General features: G+C 34.4%; 4 protein-coding genes across 14 annotated transcripts in view; 2 read left to right on the forward strand and 2 right to left on the reverse strand.

Annotated features, from left to right (window-relative positions):
• The window catches only part of LOC105347348 (microtubule-associated protein futsch), a 31,826-nt gene extending 27,107 nt beyond the window's left edge, over nucleotides 1-4,719 (forward strand). For 7 of the 9 annotated variants that reach the window (XM_011456387.4, XM_011456385.4, XM_011456391.4 and 4 more), the window contains 3 exons: nucleotides 149-2,219; nucleotides 2,462-2,544; nucleotides 3,646-4,719. In XM_011456387.4, coding sequence (XP_011454689.3) covers nucleotides 149-2,219; nucleotides 2,462-2,510 — 2,120 coding nt within the window. In that variant the 3' untranslated portion in view covers nucleotides 2,511-2,544; nucleotides 3,646-4,719. The remainder of the gene's footprint in view (nucleotides 1-148; nucleotides 2,220-2,461; nucleotides 2,545-3,645) is intronic. The other 2 variants (XM_011456394.4, XM_011456393.4) reach the window with 2 other exon arrangements.
• LOC105347352 (ketimine reductase mu-crystallin) lies at nucleotides 3,886-9,303 on the reverse strand. The gene is made up of 8 exons (XM_011456396.4): nucleotides 9,152-9,303; nucleotides 8,007-8,151; nucleotides 7,470-7,532; nucleotides 6,861-6,962; nucleotides 6,304-6,481; nucleotides 5,600-5,721; nucleotides 5,406-5,490; nucleotides 3,886-5,317 (listed from the first exon to the last, which is right to left on the reverse strand). Exons 1-8 carry the CDS (start codon nucleotides 9,301-9,303, stop codon nucleotides 5,256-5,258), a joined length of 909 nt encoding a protein of 302 aa, XP_011454698.3. The 3' UTR covers nucleotides 3,886-5,255.
• LOC105347350 (nuclear pore complex protein Nup85) lies at nucleotides 9,252-17,060 on the forward strand. The gene is made up of 22 exons (XM_011456395.4): nucleotides 9,252-9,422; nucleotides 9,615-9,714; nucleotides 10,449-10,550; nucleotides 10,739-10,799; nucleotides 10,906-10,976; nucleotides 11,069-11,182; nucleotides 11,614-11,735; nucleotides 11,915-12,040; nucleotides 12,309-12,434; nucleotides 12,706-12,837; nucleotides 12,952-13,055; nucleotides 13,293-13,376; nucleotides 14,293-14,361; nucleotides 14,825-14,875; nucleotides 14,975-15,075; nucleotides 15,228-15,313; nucleotides 15,401-15,432; nucleotides 15,632-15,732; nucleotides 15,965-16,064; nucleotides 16,296-16,347; nucleotides 16,534-16,626; nucleotides 16,713-17,060. The coding sequence occupies exons 1-22, from the start codon at nucleotides 9,390-9,392 to the stop codon at nucleotides 16,815-16,817; spliced, it is 1,965 nt and encodes a 654-aa protein (XP_011454697.3). The 5' UTR covers nucleotides 9,252-9,389; the 3' UTR covers nucleotides 16,818-17,060.
• A 5,483-nt stretch (nucleotides 17,061-22,543) lies between these two features.
• LOC105347353 (hypothetical protein) overlaps nucleotides 22,544-26,025 on the reverse strand; it is an 11,014-nt gene continuing 7,532 nt past the window's right edge. For all 3 annotated transcript variants that reach the window (XM_034458559.2, XM_034458558.2, XM_011456397.4), the window contains exon 2: nucleotides 22,544-23,697. In XM_034458559.2, coding sequence (XP_034314450.2) covers nucleotides 22,734-23,642 — 909 coding nt within the window. In that variant the 5' untranslated portion in view covers nucleotides 23,643-23,697 and the 3' untranslated portion in view covers nucleotides 22,544-22,733. The remainder of the gene's footprint in view (nucleotides 23,698-26,025) is intronic.

Genomic DNA, 26,025 nt, shown 5'->3' on the forward strand with positions numbered 1-26,025 from the left:
GTGAAATTTGCTTTTTGCCAAAAATGCTTGATAGTATACAGAACCAAATATAATATGTTTACAGTATTTATTTCTGAATTATATGATGTAAAAATGGAATTGAAATCAGACTGAAATATAAATCAAGATATTTTTCTTTGATTAACAGATACAAGTAAAGACGATAGCTTGAGAACTGATGATGCATCTCCCATGGTCACCCGTCATTCAGACACAAAAAGCTCATCCTCAATTCATGTATCACCAGTCGTTCATACCATACCAATGACATCTCTATCATCTGAGGAAGCAACGTACATACCCAGCAAGGAACAAGTGGAGGAAATTCCAGAGAAGTACGAATCTACTGTTGTTGTTCCAGCCAGTCAAAACCAGAGACAGGTTATTCACACAGACAAAGGAGTGGAAATATCACTTACCATCAAGCTACCTAAAGCTAATGTTAGCTTGCCCAGGGACATTTCACAGCATGAACTTAGTGTGCCTAGGAGCCAGAGAGAGAAACACGTGGAACCCTCCACAGTGGCAATGTGTCAAGTCAGTGAACTAAGTGAATCTTGCTCTTCCTCTGATATCACAGAAATGAAGTTCCCAGAACTATTGATACCAGAGTGGAAAAAGACGACAGATAAAAGCCTGCAGCAGGTGGAGAGTCATGAGGTGGAGGAGGCCATCCTCAGCACCTCGGTGCCGTCTGTGGCCAGTCAACCTCTAAATGATTCCATTCAAGTGACCTCCGACTCTTCCCAGTCTGACTCGGGGCGTTTCACATCCGTATCTGGCGAAGCATCGAAACTGAAAGCTGAAGAACAAAGTGTGCCTGTTATCACTGAAGAGCAGGCCAAATCCCTGGAACAACTGAACCAAAACAAGAGACACACTTTTACGGGAGTGATGGATACAGGCTCTGATACGGCCATAGCAGCTAAACCATACAAGCAAACATCAGTCACAATAAGTCCATTAATTGGTAGAAGAACTTACGAGTCAAGTGTTCATTGGCCTAAAATGAGAAATATAGCAAACATTCACCGTATCAAACCAGCTGAAGAGCTTCTACAAGAAAGCAGGAGATATAGACAAGGCCAGTCTATCTACATGACAAGAATTCTACAAAAATATGCACTCAGTGAAGAAACAAAAAAGTATTTTGATGAAAGACAAATGAGTTTTGACAAAGAAAATTTTGCTCATCATGGCTATGTGAAAACCATAGTGCAACGTTTATCGCGGGAAGGGACACCTGAATCAGGTGGAAGCTCAAGCAACATATCCGTGAAGCCAGGTACCTCAATCACCATCCACAGGGCGGATTCTCCACGCGCGAAGTCTGAATTTGTCCAGCAAATTGTACGAAAATTATCTGCTCCCACTGGTCCAGGCCAGTCTAGAACTGGTGTGGCTCCATTAAAAGATCTAACCAATGGTGTAGGTGTTAAGAAATTAGCTCAAGCTTTCGACAGTGGAAGAAATACTCCAGAAAGAACTCTTTCTGATACCGAACAAAAGCCATACAAATCTGTTTTAGTGACAAGCTTGAGAAAACGTAGTCATGATCTTGGTCATATTTCCTTTGATTCATCCTCATCTACTTCAACCTTAACTTCTCCAAACACTACAGAAGAATTTGATCCCTATGATGGCAGGAAAGCAGATTCAGCTATAAGTGAACATGTGATAAACTATTCTTCAATGCCTTTGTTGAGTGTAGCAGAAGAGGACTCCTCAGACGCTAATAACGGATACCGAGAGCGAGCAGCCACCACTACGACATGCGAGTCGAGTTCTGAAGCAGGGGTCAGGAGCAGCCAAATTGAAGAGATCCATGCTTTCTCCGACAGCAACATTACCTGTCCCTCAACCAGCAAGCGCCACATCTCTCCCAAAACCATAGTCCCGGCTGGTGCCTCCAAAATGGAAATAGTATTTCCCCAAAGACTCACAGAAAAGGGCAGTGGCAAAGTGAAGATGGGAACAATAGGGCTGCTGTGTCAACAGACAATGTTGTCCTTCGATCTCGGCCTGACAATGAAAGCAGAGCAGCAGCAGAAGGAGACGGCAGAGGTCAAACTCAGAAAAAAGAGCGACGTGGAGGAGGACCGACCCAGACCGCATTCCACCGGGTCCGACACGTCAAGTGAAGACAAGAAAAAAGCCAAATCTAAATTCTTCGAATCCAACTGGTTGCAAAGACCACGAAGGTTTTTCAAAGTTTCGAAGTAAGTATTGTATTGGTCCTTGATAGATTTCTTCTGTTTTACTTCACGTATTGAACTTATCAAGCAAAAATTTCATGAAGGATTTGCACCAAAGAGCTATTATTTTGAGAATAATTTATACATGGTACAATTATACAGGCACTGGTTATTGATTTGTTGATGTGAATACAATGCAAGCCTTATATATAATAATTTAAATAAAATTGAAATCTGTAAAAAGTTTGAAAATCTGATCATTTTAGATGCTGCAATAGAACCGCTTCAGACAATAATTATGTTTTTGATAGATGAAGGAGCTTTTGAAAAAAAATTTATCCGGAGATTGGTAATTCAAAGTTCTGGCATCAGTAGCAAACCTATATCTGTATATGTAGTGTTGTAAATAATGACTGAGGCTGAACTATCAGGCTATTTACATTGCTGAGGCGTCAACTCTTTTGTTAACTTGGTAGAGTTTGGATTTTGTTCTAACAGTTTTATTTTGGGCTGGCATTTATCTTTTAAAGATAAAGTTATCATCATAAAATTAACCACATACTAATACATGTACTTCACCATGAAGTATTTTTTCAATTGCAACCCTTGACTATTTTGTTTTTGAGTGAGCTTAAATCATTTTTATACTATAACACCCTCTCCCCTTCCTCTAATTGACCTTTTCTTCAAAGGGAAACAGGTTTTTGATTTTTAAATCTGTTACATGTGAAACTTTCCATTTTTAAAAACTTGACCCTGTTTATATATAATTAAGTAGAGGTTAAGGTCAGATAATCTTGCTTTTAACAAAAATTAATGCAGTAAACATGGAGTTAGAACAACATGCATTCATCTGCTTGCTGACTTTACAACTCATAATGCCAGGTTGAGTGACATTTTTTCACACAAAAAAAAATCAAATCAAATGGATAAACATTTTCCCTCATGACTTATATTGTTTAGTAATTATGAGATCATAAAACACTTTGCAGAAATATGTATTTTAATTGATACTCACAAGCATGGATGAGAGTGGTTGGGTGCCCCAATGTAGATTCATGTACTTGCATATTAAACCATTTGTTGGAAAGAGGCCGTGTAAATAAAGTAAAATAAAATCATCAATCTGTAATAATCTATCATCTCATTAATGGACCATCATTTCAATCAATGATTTTAGGTAATCTCATAAATAAATGAAGAATTTTTCACAATGAATTTGCTGTCACACTTTTGCTTTTTTTAAGCGCATATGTTGAAGTCCTTATACAGCTTTTGAATGGCAACATGCTTTAATTATTATATAGATTGACTTTGCAGTGTTCACATAATTAAGTTGCATGTAACAATTCAATGCAAAATGTTTTCTTTCATAAAAAGTTAACACGTTTTATCAATAAAGTTCAAATTATTGTGACAAATATGTAAATATTTGATGTCCTTTTTATAGATGCTGACACATACCGAGTGTGGAAAGGTCTGAAACACTGGAGTCGTGTTACACAGGAAGTCTGCCACAGTTACCATGGAAACGATCACCAGTTTCCATGACACTCAGAGCTGGCAATTCCAGGAAGATCATGAGACAAGCAAGCCCAAAAGCAGATGATCGAAGACCGTCCTGTACAAGCGACTAACTGGTCCGCAGCCATGGCTGGACCAAGCGAGAGCCGCAAGCCAAGGAAAGACGAGAGAATCAACACTCTACATGAAATCATTCTTTTAAAAACAAATCTCCATAAACGACCTTTATTTCAGCAGAAATATTTCGCAGTAGCTTTGCAACCCAAACAAACAAAATGAACAATTTGTGCCTGGAAGTAAAGTAATTCTAGGAAAACAACCAGTATTTATTTTTCGTTTTGTTTCTTTTTTTATTTTTCATTGTCATTGACAATTGAATGCTCTGACCAAATCTGTGATGATCTAGTCACATGTCATTTCATTAGATAAAATCTGGACACCTGGTTAGCAGACTATCTTCCATATTCAATGTCCTACCACTCCTTGCTCATAGTCACATTTGTCCATTTAGTCATAGACAACTTACAGGGAACACGATGAAGACGTAGTCATGTATATGGTGGAATGAACTTAGGTAATAAATTATAAAAAGTAGAATACCGGTAATATATTCTTTAGAAATCAAGAAGAGAAAAAAAATTGTATAATTTAGAAGTAAAAAATTGTATTCTTATTTTCAAGTTAGAAATATATTTTGTGTAGTCACCACAAAAAAAAGGTTTTCTAAATACATATTTGTAGCATTAAATGCATATATAAGGTTATTTACTTAATATTATACTTGAAGAAGGTAGCATTAAATGCAAAACTTGCCAAATTCAAATTATGTGCTGTACCCTGACTTTTAAGTGGAATCTCCATTGTTTAGACTTATGAGTTCTACTAAGTTTTATGACTTTTCTCTGATGCATTTACAACTGACAAAATGGTGCTATGTACAGATTTCATGCAGTTTGTGTGTTTGATAAATGATGTCAGATTAAAACAAGTTTGAACGTTATGAATTTGTTCTCTTGTTCTATCATCAACTTGATATGCATTACTTAAATATGGCTTGTACCTCTGATATTTAAGTTGAATCAGAATTTTAAATCACAAACCCCAAAAGATACATCATAAATAATGCTACAGACATTTATTTTACAACCATTTTATTTGCTCATTGTAAACATATTCTAAAATCAAGTATATCAATAACAAATGCTGCAATTTAAAAAAAATTTAACAATTGATTATAAACATTCATCACAGAACATCATCTCAGTAATCATTATATATAGGCACTAAACCGGTTATTTTATGGCACATAACATGATTAAAATGTTGTTGATTAATCAGCACATGGAAGTGATCATGAGTTGTATTAATAGGCACTAACGAGTGAACGTCTCTGCTCAGCATGTTCAACTGGAAGCCTCAAAGTATGACCAGCACGTCTGATTTATTAAATTCATGGATACATATTGTTATATGAATCTTGAATACTGATGCAACAGGAATCTCATCTGATTATGCAATCTTAAGTGACTTGAATCCTCAGTTCATCTTCATCAGTTGTTGAACCAGTTTGGCAGACATGACATCTTCAATGGCCAGCCCTTCAAAATTAAGACCATAGCATTTTAAGAAGTTGATGAAAAATGATACACAGTTCATAATAATAAGACAGAATGAGAGTTCACACACCCAATGATTTAAACACTGTGGTTTTCTGGACTTCTGCTTCTTTCACTCCAAGCACCATCTCACCAAGCTCAGCAAAAATGTCAGCCTAAAAGCAAGATGACAGAGCTTATGATATGTTACAATGCAAAGTGCTCAACCGTGAGCCAAAAGGAGGGTATTGATAAAACATTTCAAAGTCACTTCAGTAAACATACCTTGGATAAAATTACATCCCCACTCTCTTTCATGGCTGCCTCTCGACTGTCAACATACAGGACACTTGACCTCATTAAATCTGGGTCAATCTCTTGCCAATCTGGACGACATGCACCAACAGCTGAAAGTTAACAGATCATTGTGGAAATAGAAGGAAAAGAGGCCCATGGGTCTTAACAGTCACCTGAATGAACTGCAATCCTTCGAAAGCTTGCATGACATAACGCATCTTGACATGAGCAGCAAGAATATACAAGTATATTGTTTAGGGTGGTAATTTCAACTGTTATAAATATGTCTTATCAATTTTATAAAAAGTATAAAAAGGGTGAAGGGGTTCAACCTAGAGAACTTGCATAATAAATTACTAGATAAGCAGCAAGAACATACAATTTATATGGTGTAAGGGTGGGGATCTCAATCATTATCAAGATATTTGACAAATAATAAAAAGCAGATGGGGGGAATGACCCTGACTGTTTGCCAAATGTACCTTGACATAAAAGCAACATGATTATAGATCTCTGGCATTTTCATTTTTATTCTCATGAATAATTCATGCCATATTCCCAATTGACTTCTTCACTATTGTGAAAGAAATCTCACCAATCGCTATTTATGCTTCAGTCAGTATATACTTACAAAAATAATTTACCGATGTATTCATTAATTAGTTCCAGATAAGTGAATTAAAGAACCCTACCATTGACATGTGTCCCTGGTTTTACCCAGTCCTTCATCAGTACAGGTGTTGATGATGATGTCACTGTGACAATGACATCAGCATCTTTCACAGCTTCTTGTACACTATCATAGGCTGTTCCTCCCACCTCCCCAGCTAATTTTTCGGCATTTTTCTTTGTTCTACTCCAAATGTTTATCTGTAACAGTTTTTTATATTCAACAAATGATTGACAATTAGTTAAATTTCATATCATTTTAGAAGAGAAAAACAAGAAGAAAATATCACATAACTGCTTATTTTTACTGCAGCTGTGAATTTCTACAATTTATAGGGAAACTCGCTGTTTTAAATTATTAAGTGTTAATTTTTTATGAATTTAATTATGCTTAAAAATTGAAATCAATTAGAGGCATAAACTTTTTACAAATTTCATGCCCAATAATAGAATGGAAGGGTTAGCAATAGGGTCACCCGAGTCTCATAATGAAAAAAAAAACATGCACTAGCTGGCTCTTAGTAGTATAACATAATTTTCTTCAAATTTATCCAAACTTTATTTCTTAAACTAGCCTTACTTTTTTAAAGGACTTAATGGAGGACAGAGCCTGAATATGTGAGCGGGCTTGGACTCCAGATCCTAGAACAGCAAGAGTCGAGGCATCTCCAGCAGCAAGATACTGCAAATAAAGAATGGGAATTCACACACCTTCTACCTTCTTCAGTAAAACTTGTATTAGTTTGGCCAAAAAAATTAAGGTTTAGTTTCTCCGATACCATACAATTACATCAAATGCTGCCACATTAATTTGTTTTATTTATTGCATTGAATATAATGAATGAAAATGATTTATTTTCCTTTTTCTAATACCGTTACCCCTGTCCGATACCATACATTTTGACAAGTTTTGCCTTTAATGCTAAATACGTATTTTTTGGCTTCTTTGAATAAATGAAGGTCGATTAACTTGTGTGCTTAAAGTATAATGTCAATACTTCAGATTCAATAAAGTCCTATACAGGAACATCTAAGAAATTAAAGTACTTTAGGAAGAATAGTCAGAATAAACTTTTAAGCTACCGGTACATGCATTTCTCTTTGAAGATTATAAGTGTTATGTCATTTCTGGCATGGGGACAGATTAAAAAGTTGAAAACAGAGAGAAAGAGAGAGAGAGAGAGTTTACCTTGGTTGCTACAGCTGATACAGCTGCTGTTCTCATTGTTGTGATCACTTCCCCATCCATTATCTGCAATTCAAGAAATATAAAAACTATTTTATAGGTTCAAGTCACAACCAGTGGAGAACACATACATGTAGATACAAGAAACCCCTGGCTAGTAAAAAATGGGAAACAATTTCTAAGGAGTGTTCAAACAAAATATCTAATTCCAAAATAACCTTTGAGTACGAAATACCATTACAAAATTTTGATTAGCAGAACAAATATTAGGAATTAATAGGATTCCTTATTTTACGCAAGTACTTAATTCCGAGATTCAACGGTTTTCCATCAAATCGCGAGAACATAAAATTGTGTCGAAATTTTATCATAGTTTCATGTTGTTTACATATGTTCGAAAATTAAAAGCAAGCTAGATTTTAAAATTTGTGAGACGGGCTTCTCGCGATTTTATGCGGACATTAATTCCTCGCGTTTAATTAGGAATTTACAGTAATCATTAGACTGTATATGGACAATATTTATATTATGTTGACTTACTACTTCTGGAATGCCATTGTGGGAATTGAACACAGCAATGATGGCATTGTGAGTGGGAACATCAGTGTTTTGTGGGTAGAATGTGACCAGCTTCACAGCCAGTGCCTGGTCTGTCGAACTGTAGGCCGGCATCACTCCCAGAAACCTGGACAGAGAAAGACAGTGGGGTTACTGTAGAATCGTCATTGTTCCTGGGGGACTAATATTCGTGGCTTTTATGGGTAATCCTTGCCCACGAATTTACATCTCCACAAACTTATATAAAATCATTTTTTTTATATTTATCAAAATATAACATATTAATAAACATTAACAATATCATGATACAAAATGATATCATAATATACAAAAAATTGATACAATATCATATTATATTTTATAATAATATATGATTCAATATTGTACATTGAAACAATAGTGTATCATGTCACACAATTCTATATCAAAGAATCATGTTATATCATTTAACAACAAACACATCTATCAAGCAAGTTTGAGTGAGGTAGGAGGTTTTTTAGCATCCTTGATAATGGAGATCAGGCTCTGCATCTGAAGCTACCTCTGCGATTCAATATAGTAAAATCAACTATATATGCAATTTTGAAATAGCACTATTATCTATATTAAACATGTGACCCGTTCAAAAAATTAAATCTGATCCAGCACCCGAAACCTATGTCTCAGATTCAGCATTCAAGCCTGTCAGGTATCATAAGACGCACCATCCATGCAACTTGTTCAACAATTGATGAAGCTAGGACCAGTAATAACTATAAGAAATGGCTATCAAAGGGCACCTGCTCCAAAAACTTTAACCTGGTCCAAAAACCTTAACCTCCTCCAGCATCTGAAGTTCATGGTTTAGATTCAGAATCCAGGTCTTTCAAGTCTATAAGTAGTTCCATATGCATCATCCATGCAAGTTTGGTGAAGATAGGACAAGTACTGAAGTAATAACTTTGATAAGGATGCAACAAAAACTTTAGCCGGACGCCGACGCCGGGAGTATAGCATATAAGCCTCCCCCCACCCCCACCCCACCCCAACTTCGTCTCGGTGAGCTAATCATACGAATTTTTCCGTTCAACACTTCTAATTACAGGTCGGGTACAATAAACATGTACATTTCATTGACATTTGTTTACCCATTCGCTTCCTTCACACTAACAATGGATCTGACAGGTTGTTCAACATTTTTGCTTGAAAACTTTTTTAGTGCAGACTCCATTTGTGGTATAAGTTCACTGAAGTGCAATACCCGCTTGACATCTTCAGCTGGTATAAATTTGATGTCCATATTTTCAACTAGTCCGAGTCACGTGATTAACATGTGCTTCAGAAGTCGACTCTTCACAAAAAGGAGGTAATAATTTAAAATACAACATGGCGGAGCGGGAAAGAGATATACAAACGTGTGTAAGTATTTTTGCTCAATTTCTCTCGTGAATTACTAACATCAGGAAAACAAACATGTAAAAGCAATAAGATTTAATTAGATTTCAAAACTAAACACTTATGTACTTAGATATAGAGACCTAAATGCCCTTTTTTGATTCTCAAGTGTTCAGAGGATTCAATATATCGTTCATCAAAGTTGTTTCTCTTTAGTGTATTTCAGATACATCGTGTCAGTTTGGACTGCAGTCTGTTTGGGGCACCGGGAACCAATTATTTTTGTTTCCTGGCAAAAACCCTCTTCTCTCCAATGGTAAGTTCTGGAATTGCAACATATCTTAATCTAAATTGAAATTAAAACATGTATTTTCATTATATTTATAAAGGATTTTTCATTATAAAGGATATGAATATTTACTTTAAAACCTAAAATCACATTAAGGTTTTCTCAGCAATCCAATGAATTAATTGAATTATTGGTTTAAGGTCAAAATTAAGTAAATGAGAGGAGCATACAGATTTCAGAATTTCAAGTAAATAACTACAGCTTGAATTTTTAAGGTGTACTAGGGCTAGAGATAAACAAGTCACATTTTTAATTGTCATTTTCAATTCAATATAAAAGAAAAGAGCTGCAAATCTCAGAGTTCTCCAGTTTTTGACAATTGAAAAATTTCAGGAATTTCTCTACAAAACGGCTTATAGAATGTTCTTGACCTCTTCTTTAAAATGATATTGAACATAGGTATCGGGTTACTTTTTATAGGATTTAAATGGATTGTCAACTAAACGAGTTATTTTCTATATATTTCCCTTATACTCATAAAGTATTGAAAAAAGAAATATCTAATCAATTACTATGATGTCATAATGGATCTAGCACCAAAAAGACTCTGAAATCATTTACTACCGGTAAATTTTGATAATGAAATTCTAGAAATCTACACCAGCAATAACAAAATAGACACAAGTATGGAGAAACTTTAGAGATGATTACCTGGTACTGTGTGGATTAGCCCTTTTGAAGCATGTTTTTCATACATTTAGAACGAAGACCCGCCACTGGTAAAAATGAACAGATTCGTGAAGTACAGTGGGACATCGATCTGCACCACCCTGTTCTCAGAAAAATGGTCAACGATTCACACAGTAAGAACTTGCAAATGCAATGGTGTGATAGTGTGATTTTGTATATTAGAGTTTTAGACCCCTGAAATTACATGTCAGTAATTAAGATAAATCCATCAAAATATTGTCTCTGAAACCAATATTACGGGAGATCATTTGATATCTTCATTTGTTATGACATGCACTTTAAATTGTCTTTGGTAATTTAGATATATATGTGAATCTACAACGCCAGGCTACTCAGCTTACTGGAGCAGCATTTCATACACAGTAAGTTCCACGGGGCAGTTCTGTCAAGAAGTCAAGTTTAGAATTCATTTTTTTCCCTCTGAAATCATCTTAGTTGTGTTGTAACCATTATCAATTTCTCCCACAGGATATTAAATTCAAGCAGGCATTACAGAGCAACACAGAAAGCCTACCTAAAGGATCTAGATGATATGATAGGTATGTTATCTTAATATCAAGCACAAGTAATTGAATAACAATGTGGATAATTGCATTTTGTTCATTTATTGTTGGTTGTTAATTTTGCTTAGGAAGCACCAGGGATGAGGAGCAGAGACAACAATATATGGAACACTTGAAGCTACTCAATATCTCGGAGCTGATTTGGAGTTTGTGTGAAATCCTCTTCATTGAGAGTCCTGTTGGTAAGTCGCTGTCCTTCATCTCTACTTGTTCTTTTCTTGAAGGCCAAAATCTGGACAGAACTGATACTTTTGAACCATTTGACTTACAATTATGATACAAGAATTACAAAGATGGAATTTAATTGTGTATGTGGTATGTCATTATATAGGTGGTATTTGACAATAGATGTTGTATGTACTGTAGATTCCTCATTAAACGCAAGGAATTTATATCTGCGTAAAATCGGGAGAAGCACCTTACGAGATTTTAAAATCTCAAAATTATTTTCCGAGAGTTGAAAACTGTTAGAAATGATGATAAAAGTTCCGTGTTTGTGATTTTATATTCTCCCGATTTGACTCAAATCAGCGGGATCGCAGAATTAAGTACTGGTACTCACGTAATATAAGGAATTACAGTTAGTATATAAGGGATGTATTTCATTATGTAGGTGGTCTGGTTGTTCCCAAGCTACTGGACTGGCTGAAGCTCCACTTCATCACTGCGGGGAGACTGTTTGATGACTTGATGAAGGAAGAGCAGCCAGAGAGCAAGACCACGTATTGGGATACGGTAGGTTGACCAGAGGTTGACTGGGATACGATAGGTTGACCAGAGGTTGACTGAGACCTTGCATCTCAACCTCACTGTCCACACAGTTAACATATGTCAGTTAACATATGTTAAAATAGGAGTTTTTGTTCGTAGTATATTTGGTGGTTTTTATGATTTCTATATTTTTGTCACTGCAGATATTTCGATTGGTGCTTCAAGGACAGATAGAGAAAGCCTGTCGTCTGCTTTCCCTACATTCAGCCAGACAGACTGACGACTTTCAAACTCTCATTAACTTATTAAAGAGAATGCCACAGTTAAGTGTAAGTGTTTTCCCTATAATCTGAATCATATTTTAGTTGATGATGTAACCAATGGTTCTCATTTTAAATTTTGAACACATTTTTAGCGTTCAGTTTCTTAAATCCTGCTAATTTTTGCACTGTAGACCTTTATTTCTTTAAATATTGTTTTGTGCTTGCTTGCTCTCTCTCTCTCTCTCTCTCTCTCTCTCTCTCTCTCTCTCTCTCTCTCTCTCTCTCTCTCTCTCTCTCTCTCTCTCATAACATCCAACCTATTTTTCTGTTACAGAATGTTTACAAAGGAAGTTCAGTGGCAGAGTTTGACATGAAATGGCGACACTGGAGAGATGAATGTCAAAGGAACTATGAGGAACAAAAATTCTCTATCAATCCAAATTTGGAAACTGTAGTCAGGGTAAATAGAAATGATTGTCTTACTTCTTCTTCAATATCTTGGAAATTGACATAATTCTAGAGTATTTTTTCATATTAATTGTGTCCTTACTAAGATAAAAAGGTCCATTGCATTACAAAATAAATCCAATTTTCAATCAAAATTGAATTTTTCATTTGAACAAAAATACAGTTTGCTATTTGGTTTATTAAGGCACAAACATTAGGATTCACTTTATGCAGTATTTTAATTATATTATGTATTTAATGAGATGTTGACTGAATTATTTTAGATTCTGTGTGGTGAAGATGCGGTGTTCAGTGAAGTGAAGGATTGCTGTGACCCTTGGTATCACATGCTGATTTCTAAAGCCCTTTATCAGGACCCTACTGTCAAAGCCTGCGACCTCCATTACTATATCCAGGTGATCGACGAGGAGCGCCTCAATTTCTTTTCTTCACAATAGCTGAATAATAAACAGTTATGCTTTGTTCATTAATAAATATTTTGATTTGATTAGTTTCCATTCAATTTCTAGGGTTGTCAAGATGCCTACAGGAGTACCACTAGGCTCGGAGAGCTGGATAGCATTCTTCTGTCGGCCTTAGAATCGGACGTGTATCAAGTCATCAAAGACAGCAGGTATCTCATCAATTATTTCCTATGTAGTTTGTAACATGAGATTTGATTGGCTAACATGCCAAGTGGTAAATCCCAGTACACCCTTGATTAAACTTGGATAACTAATATCATTATACAGGTGTTGTACCTGTCAAACAAATACTTTACGTATTTATTTCAAAGTCCTTTACGTATTTATTTCAAAGTCTCAAATGAGGAAGCCAGATATCCCTGCCTAGTTTTCTGTGTATGTTACAGGACTGTATTCAGCAATGGTTGGTTTGTGGCCCACCTGACAGATTTACTGCACCACTGTGGACAGTTGGACTCCCACCGGCTACAGTAAGTACTACTGAGTAAACAGTCAACAACTCAACGTCACAGGTTCTCTGAACCGCATAGCCGCCACATATTACAGCAAGACTCATTACAGTCTGTTACAAAATAAAAACACTGTGTTAGAGATTGTTTACAGTATATTATGTAGTGATTACAGTATGGTACATGTTGATTACAGTATATTATGTGGTGATTGTAGCATGGTACAGATTGATTATGGTATATTTTGTGGTGATTACAACATGGTACAAATTGATTAAAGTATATTAGTTATTACAGCATAGTACAAATTGATTACAGTTTCTTAGAGATTGACTGTTATAACAATGCTACAACCTTTTGAACAGAATTATTACATTTTTTAAATTAAAGGAAAAGCTTTTTTATTCATATTTATAAAACATTTTTTGTGCTTGAATCTGTAACAAAAAATATTTAGTTAATTTTTTTCAAGTGAGAGGTGATCAAAAAGTTTGATTAAAGTTTGCCAATACATGTACAAGTTCTAGATCTTCAGTTTTAAATAAAAATATTCTCTATCAATGTAGTAACATGTATGTGTCTAATATAGACAAAAGCATTTTAAAAATGTAAAATCAACATTTTGAAAGAAGGTAAAATACAAGAGTTGTAACGGCACTCAACACTAATTTTAAATAAAGGCTGAACAGACAGAGCAATGACATTTTGTTTTACGTTCATTATATTTAACACCCACTGATTAATTTCCCAGCCAGGTTACAACCGCTGGGCCTTAACTGTCTCCAATTTAACTTGATTATAAATCAATAGCGAAAGATACAAACTTATGACCAACCATTTCCTGATTTTGTAACTGGTTACTGTCATTCTGACAGAGTAACCAGTTAACCAGTTAGAAATTACTTGGTTGAATTCTTAGTGTATCTCGTCTTTCCAGGTTTGGTTCAGATCTGCAGCGAGAGTTCCTACTTCTGGAGTATGCTGGTTCTCTTATGTCTCACCACAGGTAACTATGGAAAACCTAGCTGTGTATTATTGTGTGCTGCTGTAAAGGAATTTGATGTACTGCTGTACAGAATTTAATGTTCTCCTGTACAATATCATTGTATACTGCTGTTCAGCGATTAATGTACTCCTGTACAGCATTTAATATGCTGTTGTACAAAATCATTGTGTACTGCTCTGCAGCATTAAATGTACTGCTATACAGCATTTAATGTGCTCCTGTAAAATATTATTTTAAATTATGTATTGGTATTCAATAAGAGGTTTACAACTCATCGTTGATAAGTATAAACTTCTGTAACCACTTTGAAATCTGATGAGATCCAATGCATTTCTTTTCATATCTTGCTGGTTTATATTGATGATAAGAATGTTTATGAAATATGTTTGATTGAGTAAATGTACAGTACTTTTGATTGATAGAAAATTAATTTTTTTAATAACAACAAGAGTTTCTCTTCCAGTTTATGGATTGTAGGAGTTAGCTATCTGGACCATTGTGCAGAATTTGGAAGGTTTGTTTGAATATGAAATCCGATGTAGTTATTTAGGAATAGCCATTATAGTTACTGGTATTAGCCTTAACTTTCTGTATTTTATTTTAACATAATTAGGAAATATCTAGAATTGTACTTGGACCACATTCCTTTGGACTCTGAGAAAAAAGCAAACAAAATATTAAAGATATGTGAGGACAGAAATATGACAGAACAAGGTAAATACATGTAATATATACCTCATAATCCATCTTTTTAACATACATGTATTACCTTATAATACCACCTTTGCTTTAATTCTGACCAGTGTATCTGATGTAAGCACCAGTATTTATTTGGTTGTTGAATTAACTTTCTATCTATTTTTCAGCCAAAAGTATTTGTAAGGTCATGGGAATGAGATGTATCAGAAACAAAAGACTAGGAGCAGCCTTGACCTGGTTTTTGAGGTCAAAGGTCAGTTATAAACATTTGACATTACCAATGTTGATACATTGCATGTCTGTTGGTCTGTCTTTGAATTTGGTTATTTTGTCTTTGTAGGATGTGGGATTCGCTACAGTTCTTGCTGAAAAGTATGAATTCCAATATCATTTATATCCATATTCAGCATCTCGTTAAAAGGATAACCTCTCATAAACTTTCAACATTTGGAATATCATTTGTAGAATTGAAAATTAACCTGAAATCATTTTGCCCAAATGAAAAACCATCTTAGGCAAGCAAACTCTCGGTTTTATTAGATTTTAATAGTTGGTGATGAACACATTTTAGGTACCTTCTGGAGTACAGTGAGAGTGGAGAATTCACAAACCTGGATCTGATTGATTACCTGGGGCCGTCCATGTTGCTAAGTAACAGACTAACGTTTCTAGGTCAGTAGAATGAGTCTCTGTCTGCAGTCCACTGGTCGTTGAATGTTAAAGAGAACATAGAAAGAAAAAGCAGCATGTAATGCTGAAAGAAATTTAAATGACAGCTTATATTTATATGTATGTTTAAGATAAGTTTTTAAAAACATTCTCAGTATACTACATGTACATAATCTTAGGAATTTAAAAAAGAAAAAAGGTCCTGACTGTAACATGACATGTATATCTGATGCAGGGAAATACCGCGAGTTCCACAAGCTGTACTCGGAGGGTGAGTACCACGCCGCCGGGGACCTACTGCTGGCTCTGCTACAGGCTCGCCTCGCTCCAAAACAGTCAGTACTCTCCCTTTTAGCAGCATATCACAATATCAATTAATTTTTTTTATTGCAAATTCAAATGGATTTGGGTAACAGGCAAGGCCTATGGTTAACCCTCTCCAATGGTACTAGTAAATTAATGTATAATACAACAATCAGATAATTTTAAGTATCATATGAATATTTTTACCAATATTTTATATGTATTAGATTAAGTGCATATATTTTTTTTATCTTTACTTGAAGGTTTTGGATCACGCTGTTAATTGATGCCCTCCCTTTGCTTGAAAAAACAGAGGTAGATCCTGCAGTCTTTTCAGTATTAATCTTAAAATTAATTCCAGTAACAACTTTTTTAATACTTATTAAGATGATTATGAGAAAAGAAAATAATTTTAAGGTCAAATCTGTCAAAATATTAAAGGTTTGTTAATTTTGATTTGAGAGACTTTGATGTCATGGGATATTCCTGTAATTTTTACAGCTGATCTTCAGCAGTCAACAGACTCGTGAACTGATGAAGTGCCTTGAGGAACTCACCACTGAATACAAGTTAGGGAAAAAACGAGATGGCTTGGTAAGTGACAGTCTTTTATCTTGCCGCACCTTGCAACATCTTTCTCTTTAAGAAAAATAATTAAAATCTCATATTTGTAATTTCAGGGGTTCACAGAGGCTAGAAAAGACCAACTGGATGTTTTAAAATTGGCATTGTCTAGAAACTTGCCAAAAGCAATTTTACAAGAGGGAACAGTAAATCTGCTTTAAACTTGTATGGCTGTAATACTTCCCTTGTTGTATGTGTCAGGAGAGGCTTGAATTGGAGGCTGATTAAAATCGGCCAGCCAGGAGTTATGATTCACATGTGTTAAGACTTATTCATTGAACCAAGACAACATCCACATGTGTTCAACATAAACATTTGTGTTTTGACAATGGGAGTGCAATTTGGTTGTTGTTTTCATTCAAGAGAAAATGAAATGCATAAACAAATACAAAGATAAAGTAAAACCACCATTTTATTTTTGTATTTTTTGAAAAGTATTGCTTGAGAAAATCAATTTAATGATAAAATTTTCCAGTGACCCTATGCAGGTCACCTATCAGACAAGTTTGGGATCCTTTGTGGCCGCCATAATTGCCCCAAAGACCATAAACTGAAAATGGCTTAAGTAATATAAATTATTACAACTTTTTTAATTATTTCAATGATAGGGTGAAGATTCTTCAATATGTACGTTTGTGGTATTTATAATTATATGTATATAAACACAGTGATAATTGTAAAATCTATGACCTGTAAACCATATACCAGAATAATCCCAAATTTTTATCGGCTCATTCGAGCTGAATGCTCAATAAGTTTAGTTTGGTGTCCATTGGTAAACTTTTGTTTTTTCTCCAGAACCACTGAATCAATTTCAACCAAAGCATCCATAGGTATTGGGTTGTTAAGTTGTTTAAATGAAGGACCAAACAACCGTTTCACTATTAATTTGTGAACATAAAATTACATACTTTCTTGACTTTCGCCAGACCCCTTTTTAAAGGGGAGATAATTACCGGTAAGAAAGAATGAAGAAAAAGATGGAGCAAATTAAGTCTCCTACTTTTAAAAGATCAAATATAGGTGAAGGTAGAGTGGGAATGTTATAGATTTATTCAAACCATAGCAATATTATACATCAAAGTGGGTCCACATTTATGAAGTGGGTTGGACATTTTGCAGATGAAGCATTTGGGGAAATTCTTCCAGAGAAAACGAGGATGGCATAATTTGATTAATGAAAGTTTTGTGCAAAGTAATGTGGAAACAAAGTAATATGTGAATCATACAAAATTTTCAAACATGCATCATGGGGTGGGAATGATGTTATAAATTTGTGAAACTGATATGTGATTGGATGATGTGATGGCCTGTAATATCAAATATTTCACCTTGGGTCAGTTTGTACTCCCTGGGGTCTAAATAGAATTTGCAATTGGGTGAAGGTTCAGTAAAAACACAAAATATACAATAGAAAAAAAATCCTCTGGAAAATACTTTAAAAGTAACAGAGAGAAAGGACGAAAAATAATAATTGAGGACTATGGTTTATGAAGTTAATGTATCGATTTGAAAGAGGGCAAATTTTAACACAAAAATGAATATAGAAAATTCCTTTAAGATATATGGGCTAGATCGTTGGATACAGGTAACGTACAGGTATCCTGCATCGTAAATAAAAAGTCACAGAATATTCGTGATATATATATATACAACAAATTTATACATGTCAAAATCAGCATTAACAACCGAGAAAACCCAGTTGCCTGCAGAAAAAGAATTATATTAAGATTTTAGCTCACCTGAGCAGTTGCTAGTCTATATACTAAACCATATCAAACCATTTTGATCAATGGCAATTGCGCGCCCACGACACACAGACCGCATCACCAACGGGCAAAAAATCATCCCCTTCTGTTAAAACTTTGTAAAAATATAGGTTCTGATTTTTGTTCATTGTTTTTTTTCTTTCCAAAACAATAATGTTGATATTTATTAAGCCTTATACTTTCAAAGAATGAATTAAGTTTCAGCAACATCGAATACAGCGTGAAGATCGGTCTGAAGTCAGCTCATTTGGTTCTTCCATCTATATAAACTTTCAAATCGTAAATAAATTGTTTTCAAGTACCTTTTACCCACTTTATATCAATGATTTAATGTTGCGGTGTATTTTTATTGCTGAAAATAGTTTTTACACTCAATATTTTTTTTTCAATTTACGCCCGCCTTATTCTACTCATTCATATGAGCCAACAAAGAAATCATTTTATCATAACCTGGCACCAAACGATATTTTTTTTTTGGAAGAGGTGGTGTCAGTACATCTCTTCTTAGAGAACAAATTCAAAAAACGTTGTTGTGATTTAATAACACTGAATAAGCGTATTTATTTGAAATAACCTTTTCCCGTTATTTTTGGTGGAACTTGAACCCTTTTATTTCCAAAATTTTGGCCAAGATTGATTACTACTGTAACAGTTTGTCAGTGCAACCCCCGATCTGAACATAATTTTATGAAATCCAAGAAAGTCATTATGTATAGATGTGAATACTTGCAGGAGATTTTAATTCATAATTTTTACCTGGAGGTATGTCCCTTCTTTTCAATTTCGTTATAACTATTTATATATATGTAACATTTACAAGAAATATGGGAATGTTAGCTTGTTCACTATTCTTTCAATGTTTGTATTGTACATATATAAAGCAATTAACAAGTATGAGTTCAATCAACTTCGTAATTTTTAATGCAAAGATGAAAATTTAATCAGTCTGAAAAAGCAAAATACTAGTATCTTGATTGCTTACAAAGCAGGGGGCATTTGGTGACAAGTTTTCAGTAACAAGTGACCGTCAGAGTTTGTTCTTGTCAAAATATAGATGCTGTAATATGATAAATTAACTTTTCAAGTAGAGAGGAGTGATGGCTTGCTGAGCTACATCTGCACACATCTGACAGACCCCATGCACCGTAGATTGTTCTGCGTACAGTCTGCCATGTTCGTGGAACAGAGTCCCTGTATTGCCGACACCGATGAAATGGCCCGATCTGTTATACATTTTGCCATTGTCAAGGAGCAATTGCATTAGGATAAATAACTTTCATGGCAAACAAATAGGCTACACGGTAATTAGTCGGTTCTCTGATGTGAATTGTCCTCTGGATATTTGTTTTGAACTTTTGACGTGGCACCACGTAATAATTCAAAGATTCAACATCTCAACAATCAAAAAACTGTAATTAATTCTCTGGAATATCCTTTTCTTTGCTTTAAACTTTTAACTATCTTATGATGATATTTTAAATATATATAGAGTAAAACTGATAAAAAAAATTGTCACAGGTGCGTTCGATGTATCTTTCCAAATTGCCGACATCTCTCAAAGCGCTGCGTCAACGGCTCTCGAAGAATCGAGTGCGCCGTGAAAATCCTCAGCAGATAAACTCGTCCTCCGAAATACCATTGTTTGTGCGTCGTTCCATTAGATGTACAAACACAGAGATATGTCGTGTTGATTTTAGAGTTACATAAAACAACTCAGCCCAGAGATTAATGACAATCTCCAGCTCGCCGTTGTCAGAACGCAAAGAGGAGCTTGATAAATTGTCAACTGATGTGCTATGTCCCGTGAGAATTCGACTTAGATGTAGTCCGAGTCTTATGTTCAAAGTGAAAAAATAAGTCGACAAGATCGGAATGATTATTCTGATAAAAGACATTCCAAAGAATACGGAAACTTCGAAGCTAACCTATTCCATTTTGTACCTAATGGTGGTTTTTGTTTGTTTTTTATTTTGTTTTTTTTTTAAATAGATTTCATGATATTCCGGGGGTGTTTTTTTTTACATCGTTGCTATTGTGCACGTACAGATGCAATTTCGAAATGCACCAACTTACATTTCAACCGTCACACTATAATGTTAGTTAATGTCGTGAATTTTATGATCTTACATTTATTATAGAAAAGTAATATTATTGATGTAATTGTCATTTTGATCTTTACGGTGTAAATTTTTTCATCAGAAAATCAAGTTTAAAATTATCTGTAAGTCGAATATATAAGAAAACGCGTTATTGGTTTATTTCTTGCCCTGTTTCCTGGTGTGCATACATTCGTACATTTAGGAATACTTTTGTTTCCGCTGTTATTATTTTTTTTAATAACCGATTTAATTATATGCAACGGAGATTTTCGAGGGTTTTAGTCTATATAAATCAGTTTGGTTGAGTGCTTGATACAAGTACTGCTCTTTTAAATTAATATATTGTAGTGCTAAGAAAATATAGCAAAGGTACCAAACACACGCATCCTTAATGACCAGTAAAAACAAATTAAAATCATCTACTCGGGATTAGACCTTATGGGTTTATTGAATTTTTACCATATTATTATGATCATATTATCCCAGAATCATCATTATAATCATTATATTTTACATTATGTTTACGCTAAAAAAAACCATGCAGTCCTATTCTATTTTTCAATCAACAACTTTTATACATGATTTGAAAATTATAATATTCACATGAAAAGGATGGGTGGTTTTATTGAAAATTATACCCCCCCCCCCCCCGATTTTCTTCACTGGATGTGGGGAGACGGAAATGTTCGAAGCAAGGAGTAATTTACAGAATATAACGACTCAAATTCTATTTCTCTTATTGTAGAAACACTTATTAAGCAATGAATAATGATAATTTAATTACATTTTGATTTTGACATTATTTAAAAATTTATAATAAATTAATAATTGAGGCAAATTAAAAAAAAAAATTCTACTCACAACATCTTTTCATATTTGTAATATATGTTAGAATCATTGAAGGGAATTCATAATATAAATAAAGCAACAAAGAACGCATTCGTTGAAAAGTAATTGTTTTAAATAAATGTCCTCTCCTCTCAAAGTAGATTTTTTATGATATTTGACAGGCTGAATATATATTTTGTGTTTCGTTTTTTTCTTTTTGTTTTTTCTACATGAAAAAAAATTAATTGTTTTCATGTAAAATAAGTTCATTTCAGATGAAAAAAAATGTGTCCATTTTTATCTCAAAACAGATTTAATCAACGGACTCGTGTGATATGTAAGGATATGCTGAATTTGAAACGCGGATTATGATACTAAGTTCGATTTTTCTTGGATAAGAGGTAAATATTTTTTTACAAATATTTTTGTTGTCGTAAGAAACGAAATAAAAATAATGTTAAATCGTTACTTTTATACCTGACATCCCATTTATGGTCTGGGGTTTATAATTTTCGTAGGTAGATGGGGAATTATATCTTTTATATAATTAGAAAACTTTAACATCATGATTTACATGAATATGGTTAATGGATATACATGTATATCTATAAATATAGGACGCCGTTTCATGACTTAAAAATCTTAATTATCTAATGAATGGTTACATATTTTTAATATATAATTAAAATAAATAGATGTGAAATAGCAAAATAAAAGATTACAGCCGTTTTAACAAGACTTTAGGTGGGATTCAACAATACAGTTTGCTCATCAAAAACAAGCTCTCAAATATTGCTAGAAGCTCATCAATTTTCATAGGCTTTCAAAATCGGAAAGTTGGGGTTTTTTTTGCCAACATCTGCGGTTGTGTAAAATTGACGCTGTTTCAACAAAAATATACATCCTAAAATAAAGTCGGACACAATGTGTTCCCTCTATAAGCCAATGATTGGACAGTTAACCATATGAGATCCGATTTTGTCACGTACTGACACGTAAGTCACAGCTCTTGCTAAATCGACTCCAAATGGCCACAATATCCTATTCCCGACACTGATTAATTTAATGCGTACCCTATCCCATCTTAACATCGGTGTTATTCGACTGAAAGAAGAGGTTTCGAAAACGTGATGAAAACAAGAAGTAAAAACACATCTCATTGCTTACAAACTAAATCATTGTAACGAGAAATCGTTTTAAGTCAATGCTTTATTTTGACAGTCAAGAACACATTGTCCAGATGAGACATACATAAGATGGTGGAATGTAATTGCACACATCTTTTACCCTGTTTTCCGGCAAGTTCGGTGAAAATGATATTTTTAAATCGAAAAAAGTGACTAGATTTGCACATTGTTTCCGATGACGTCACGTCACGTGACTACAGCTGTTCCATGGTGGTTGACTCCGAGGAAGCCACGCTGATTTCACTTGAGGACACGTCTCCTCCGCTATATTCCTCCTCCTCCCCACACCGCGTCCAGCTATGCAGCAGGTCACTGAAGTCCGGAGGCTGAGAGGAGTTAATGATTGGCACGCCATTCCCGTTGACTCTGGCGTGCGTTCGATTCAATCCCCCGGGCTCCTGCCAGAAGGATTGAGGCAGCTTACGTTGGTTCATGGGCGTCAAATCACAATATTTCTTGACATCTGCTTGAATGCGCTTCGGTTTCTTTGATTTTTTCTTATCTGCTATAAAATCTTTTAATCCAACTCTAAACAAGTCTTCAAGGGGCCCCAGCCCCATTTTTAAGTCCAATTTCCCTGTGAACTTGTGCTTATTGTCTGTTTTGTCTTGCGATGCATTGTTAAGAGTTAATAATTCTTTCGTGTTTTTGGTATCCACGTTTTCACCCTGAGCAATACGTAGGAGGTCTGCGTAATAAAGTTCCCTTCCCGATTTGGTTGTGACCCACTTATCTTCATATATATCACACGAGTCCTCGTCTTTCTTTTTTCCGAAAAACTTTTGAATATCAGCATTTACCATGTCCGCGAAATTTAACAATTGTTGCGTCACATCCGGTCCCTTCGTCAAAGGGAAATCAAAATTGTCGTCGACGAGATCTTCTGAATAATGAGAGTCATGGTCACTGAAATCGTCGTCGTCCATTTTGTTGTAAATACACTCATCGAACCTTTCCACCGCGGCCTTGGTGAGCGGTTCAAAAGGTCGTTTGATGACCGACTGGTGAAGGTCGTGACCTTGAATATGTGACATTCTGGCAGTCTGTATAGCAGTCATTGCAGCCTCGTCTCCATTCACACGTGGAAGTGCAGAAAAATGCATCAGGCTGATTTTCACATTATCGTCTGCTATTTACTAAGGAAAAGGGTTTTTTTACCTAAAAAAAGACAAGAAGAAAGAATGTAAATTTAAAAAAATAGGTTAGGAACAGGAAGAAGGACTCATATAGCGTCAGGGAGCGTATCTGAGATCGCTAGCTGGGAGAGAGCTGACACTCGGCAGAAAGAGCAGAGTCCATTTCTCGGTGGAGGTCTCCGCTATTGATATCTGCTCGTCAGTTTTTATCTCCAAAATCTCTCAAAATGAAAGAAAATCAATATATTAAGCATGAATTCTAATATCTCGGCAAAGCGTTCGTGTGAACTCCATCAAAATAATGGTTTTCACAATGTTTAATTGAATAAAACAGGTGGTACATTTCGAATGTTTAATTCATACCTGGACATTCGAACATAGCTCTAAAACAAATCGTCGTTTACCCCGCTATATCAAAAATGCTTTCCAGATTATCAGAGCAAATTTAATAAAGTATAGCTCTTCCTTACCGACATCATTTTAATTAGAAGAAAACGCTGTTCATATTGTTTCTCCCCAACCCCTTAATCTGACGACACGTATATAAAAATGAGTATGAAGAACGAAATCGACGATACAGACAAACGCAACTAACTCTGCTCATTGTTTTCAAAAGCGAATCCAGGTACAGCGTTATGTAATTCGAAAAAAAAAGTTTTGCAATTTCAATTCAATTAGATTTATTACTCAACAAAAAGTCCCAACAAAGGTCTTGTGTCTGTAAAATAAAATATAGAAAGAAGGAAAAATCTGCCTTTTGTTTGTTTGGGTTTTTTTTTATCTCTATAATAAAAGTGCTTATGATACAAAAAAATACTCTCTACGATGGCAGTAGATAACAGAATAAATTACTGTAACTTTAATTAATTTGCCAAAATCTGAAAAAATAGAGGCATCTTTTATTCTAGGCATTTTTTTTAAAATCAGAATATCCATCTTAAACCTAAAATATATTCAATACAACCCATTTCAATGTTTCAACACCCCTTATATATATATATAATTTACGCTTTATACAGATTACAACAGTTCGACTATCATAATTAACAGATCCATGTTACATAACCGTCTTTTCAACCGCGATTACAAACTTTTTACCTTAACATTTATTACGTAACAAGATCCAATGGCAAGCTAGTTTGGTTATTTTGAAAACTTCGAAATTTCATTATTTACAACTGATTTGCTGTCCAATTTGTGAATCCAAGCATTTTTGTATAATATAATATTTAGACGTAGAAATTAAAGATGTAGAATTAGTTCTCCACTGATCACAAGAATTATGCATAAAATCATTGATAAATTATAAACAAATCTATAAAGATAAACATGTTTTTAAAATATGGTTGCGATTCATTTTGTTAGATACAAGCAGCTGTTTATCACACAAATTTAAATATTAAAAACATCAACATATTTTATCATTATGAATTTTAACGATAGGGGGGAAAAACCAACTACCCACAACCTGGAATGTACTAATTTTTGTTTTACAAAATCTTAAAATTTGAGATGATCCCTACTATGTCTAACAACATCCCATTTTCCCTTCCTTCGTCTACATAGTAACATTTAAGGATCGAATATTAGTATGTGAAGCTTTCAATCAACCAAAGCTTAGAGCAACGACCCGCTAATTTACATTAGCAATCGTATTTTTCATGACAATGGTAGGACAGAATATTGTTTTACATAAATTACATACACTTGGTATTATATACACTAACATTCGTGGACAGAACATTGTTATATATTTACATACACTCAGTAGTTGAAGTTGAAACGGTGGCAAGAGCGTAGGAGAGAACTTTGGGTGGAATCCCTATATTTTGGGGCTCGATCCAAACAAAAACTGTAGTCAATAATTTTTTTATTTTTTGTTGTTGTCATCATATATGAACAACATCATTTCCAGTGACTTTTGTAAGAAATCAACATTTGGCATTCTTTAATACCTAGTAGTGTTCTAAAGCATATAATTTCAAGCATTTTTAAAGCAACCAAACAAAAAAGCATTTGCTCCGTATTATTTGCTTGCAAGCAAGTTTTTAATCAGTGTCAATTTAACTCTGAAGAACATTGTAATTTTATTATATAACGCACATAAACTGTTGTCATTTTACAACAAAAGGTAGATTTATTTTTGATTCCACCGATTTGATTTTGGTAATGTTTATGAAATATGTTACACATTAAAATGGTAAATAAAAATTTGACTGTCTTCAAAGAAAAAAAAAGAAATTTCTAAATCCTTCAAATAAAACCACTACAGTATCGCTTCCAATTCAATTAATTTAGCAATTGCAAAATGCAAAATCTGGCGGCCCAGTACAGTACTTTACTGTAGAGT

The sequence above is a fragment of the Magallana gigas genome, chromosome 7, assembly GCF_963853765.1.
Source record: "Magallana gigas chromosome 7, xbMagGiga1.1, whole genome shotgun sequence".
NCBI classification, from domain to species: domain Eukaryota; kingdom Metazoa; phylum Mollusca; class Bivalvia; order Ostreida; family Ostreidae; genus Magallana; species Magallana gigas.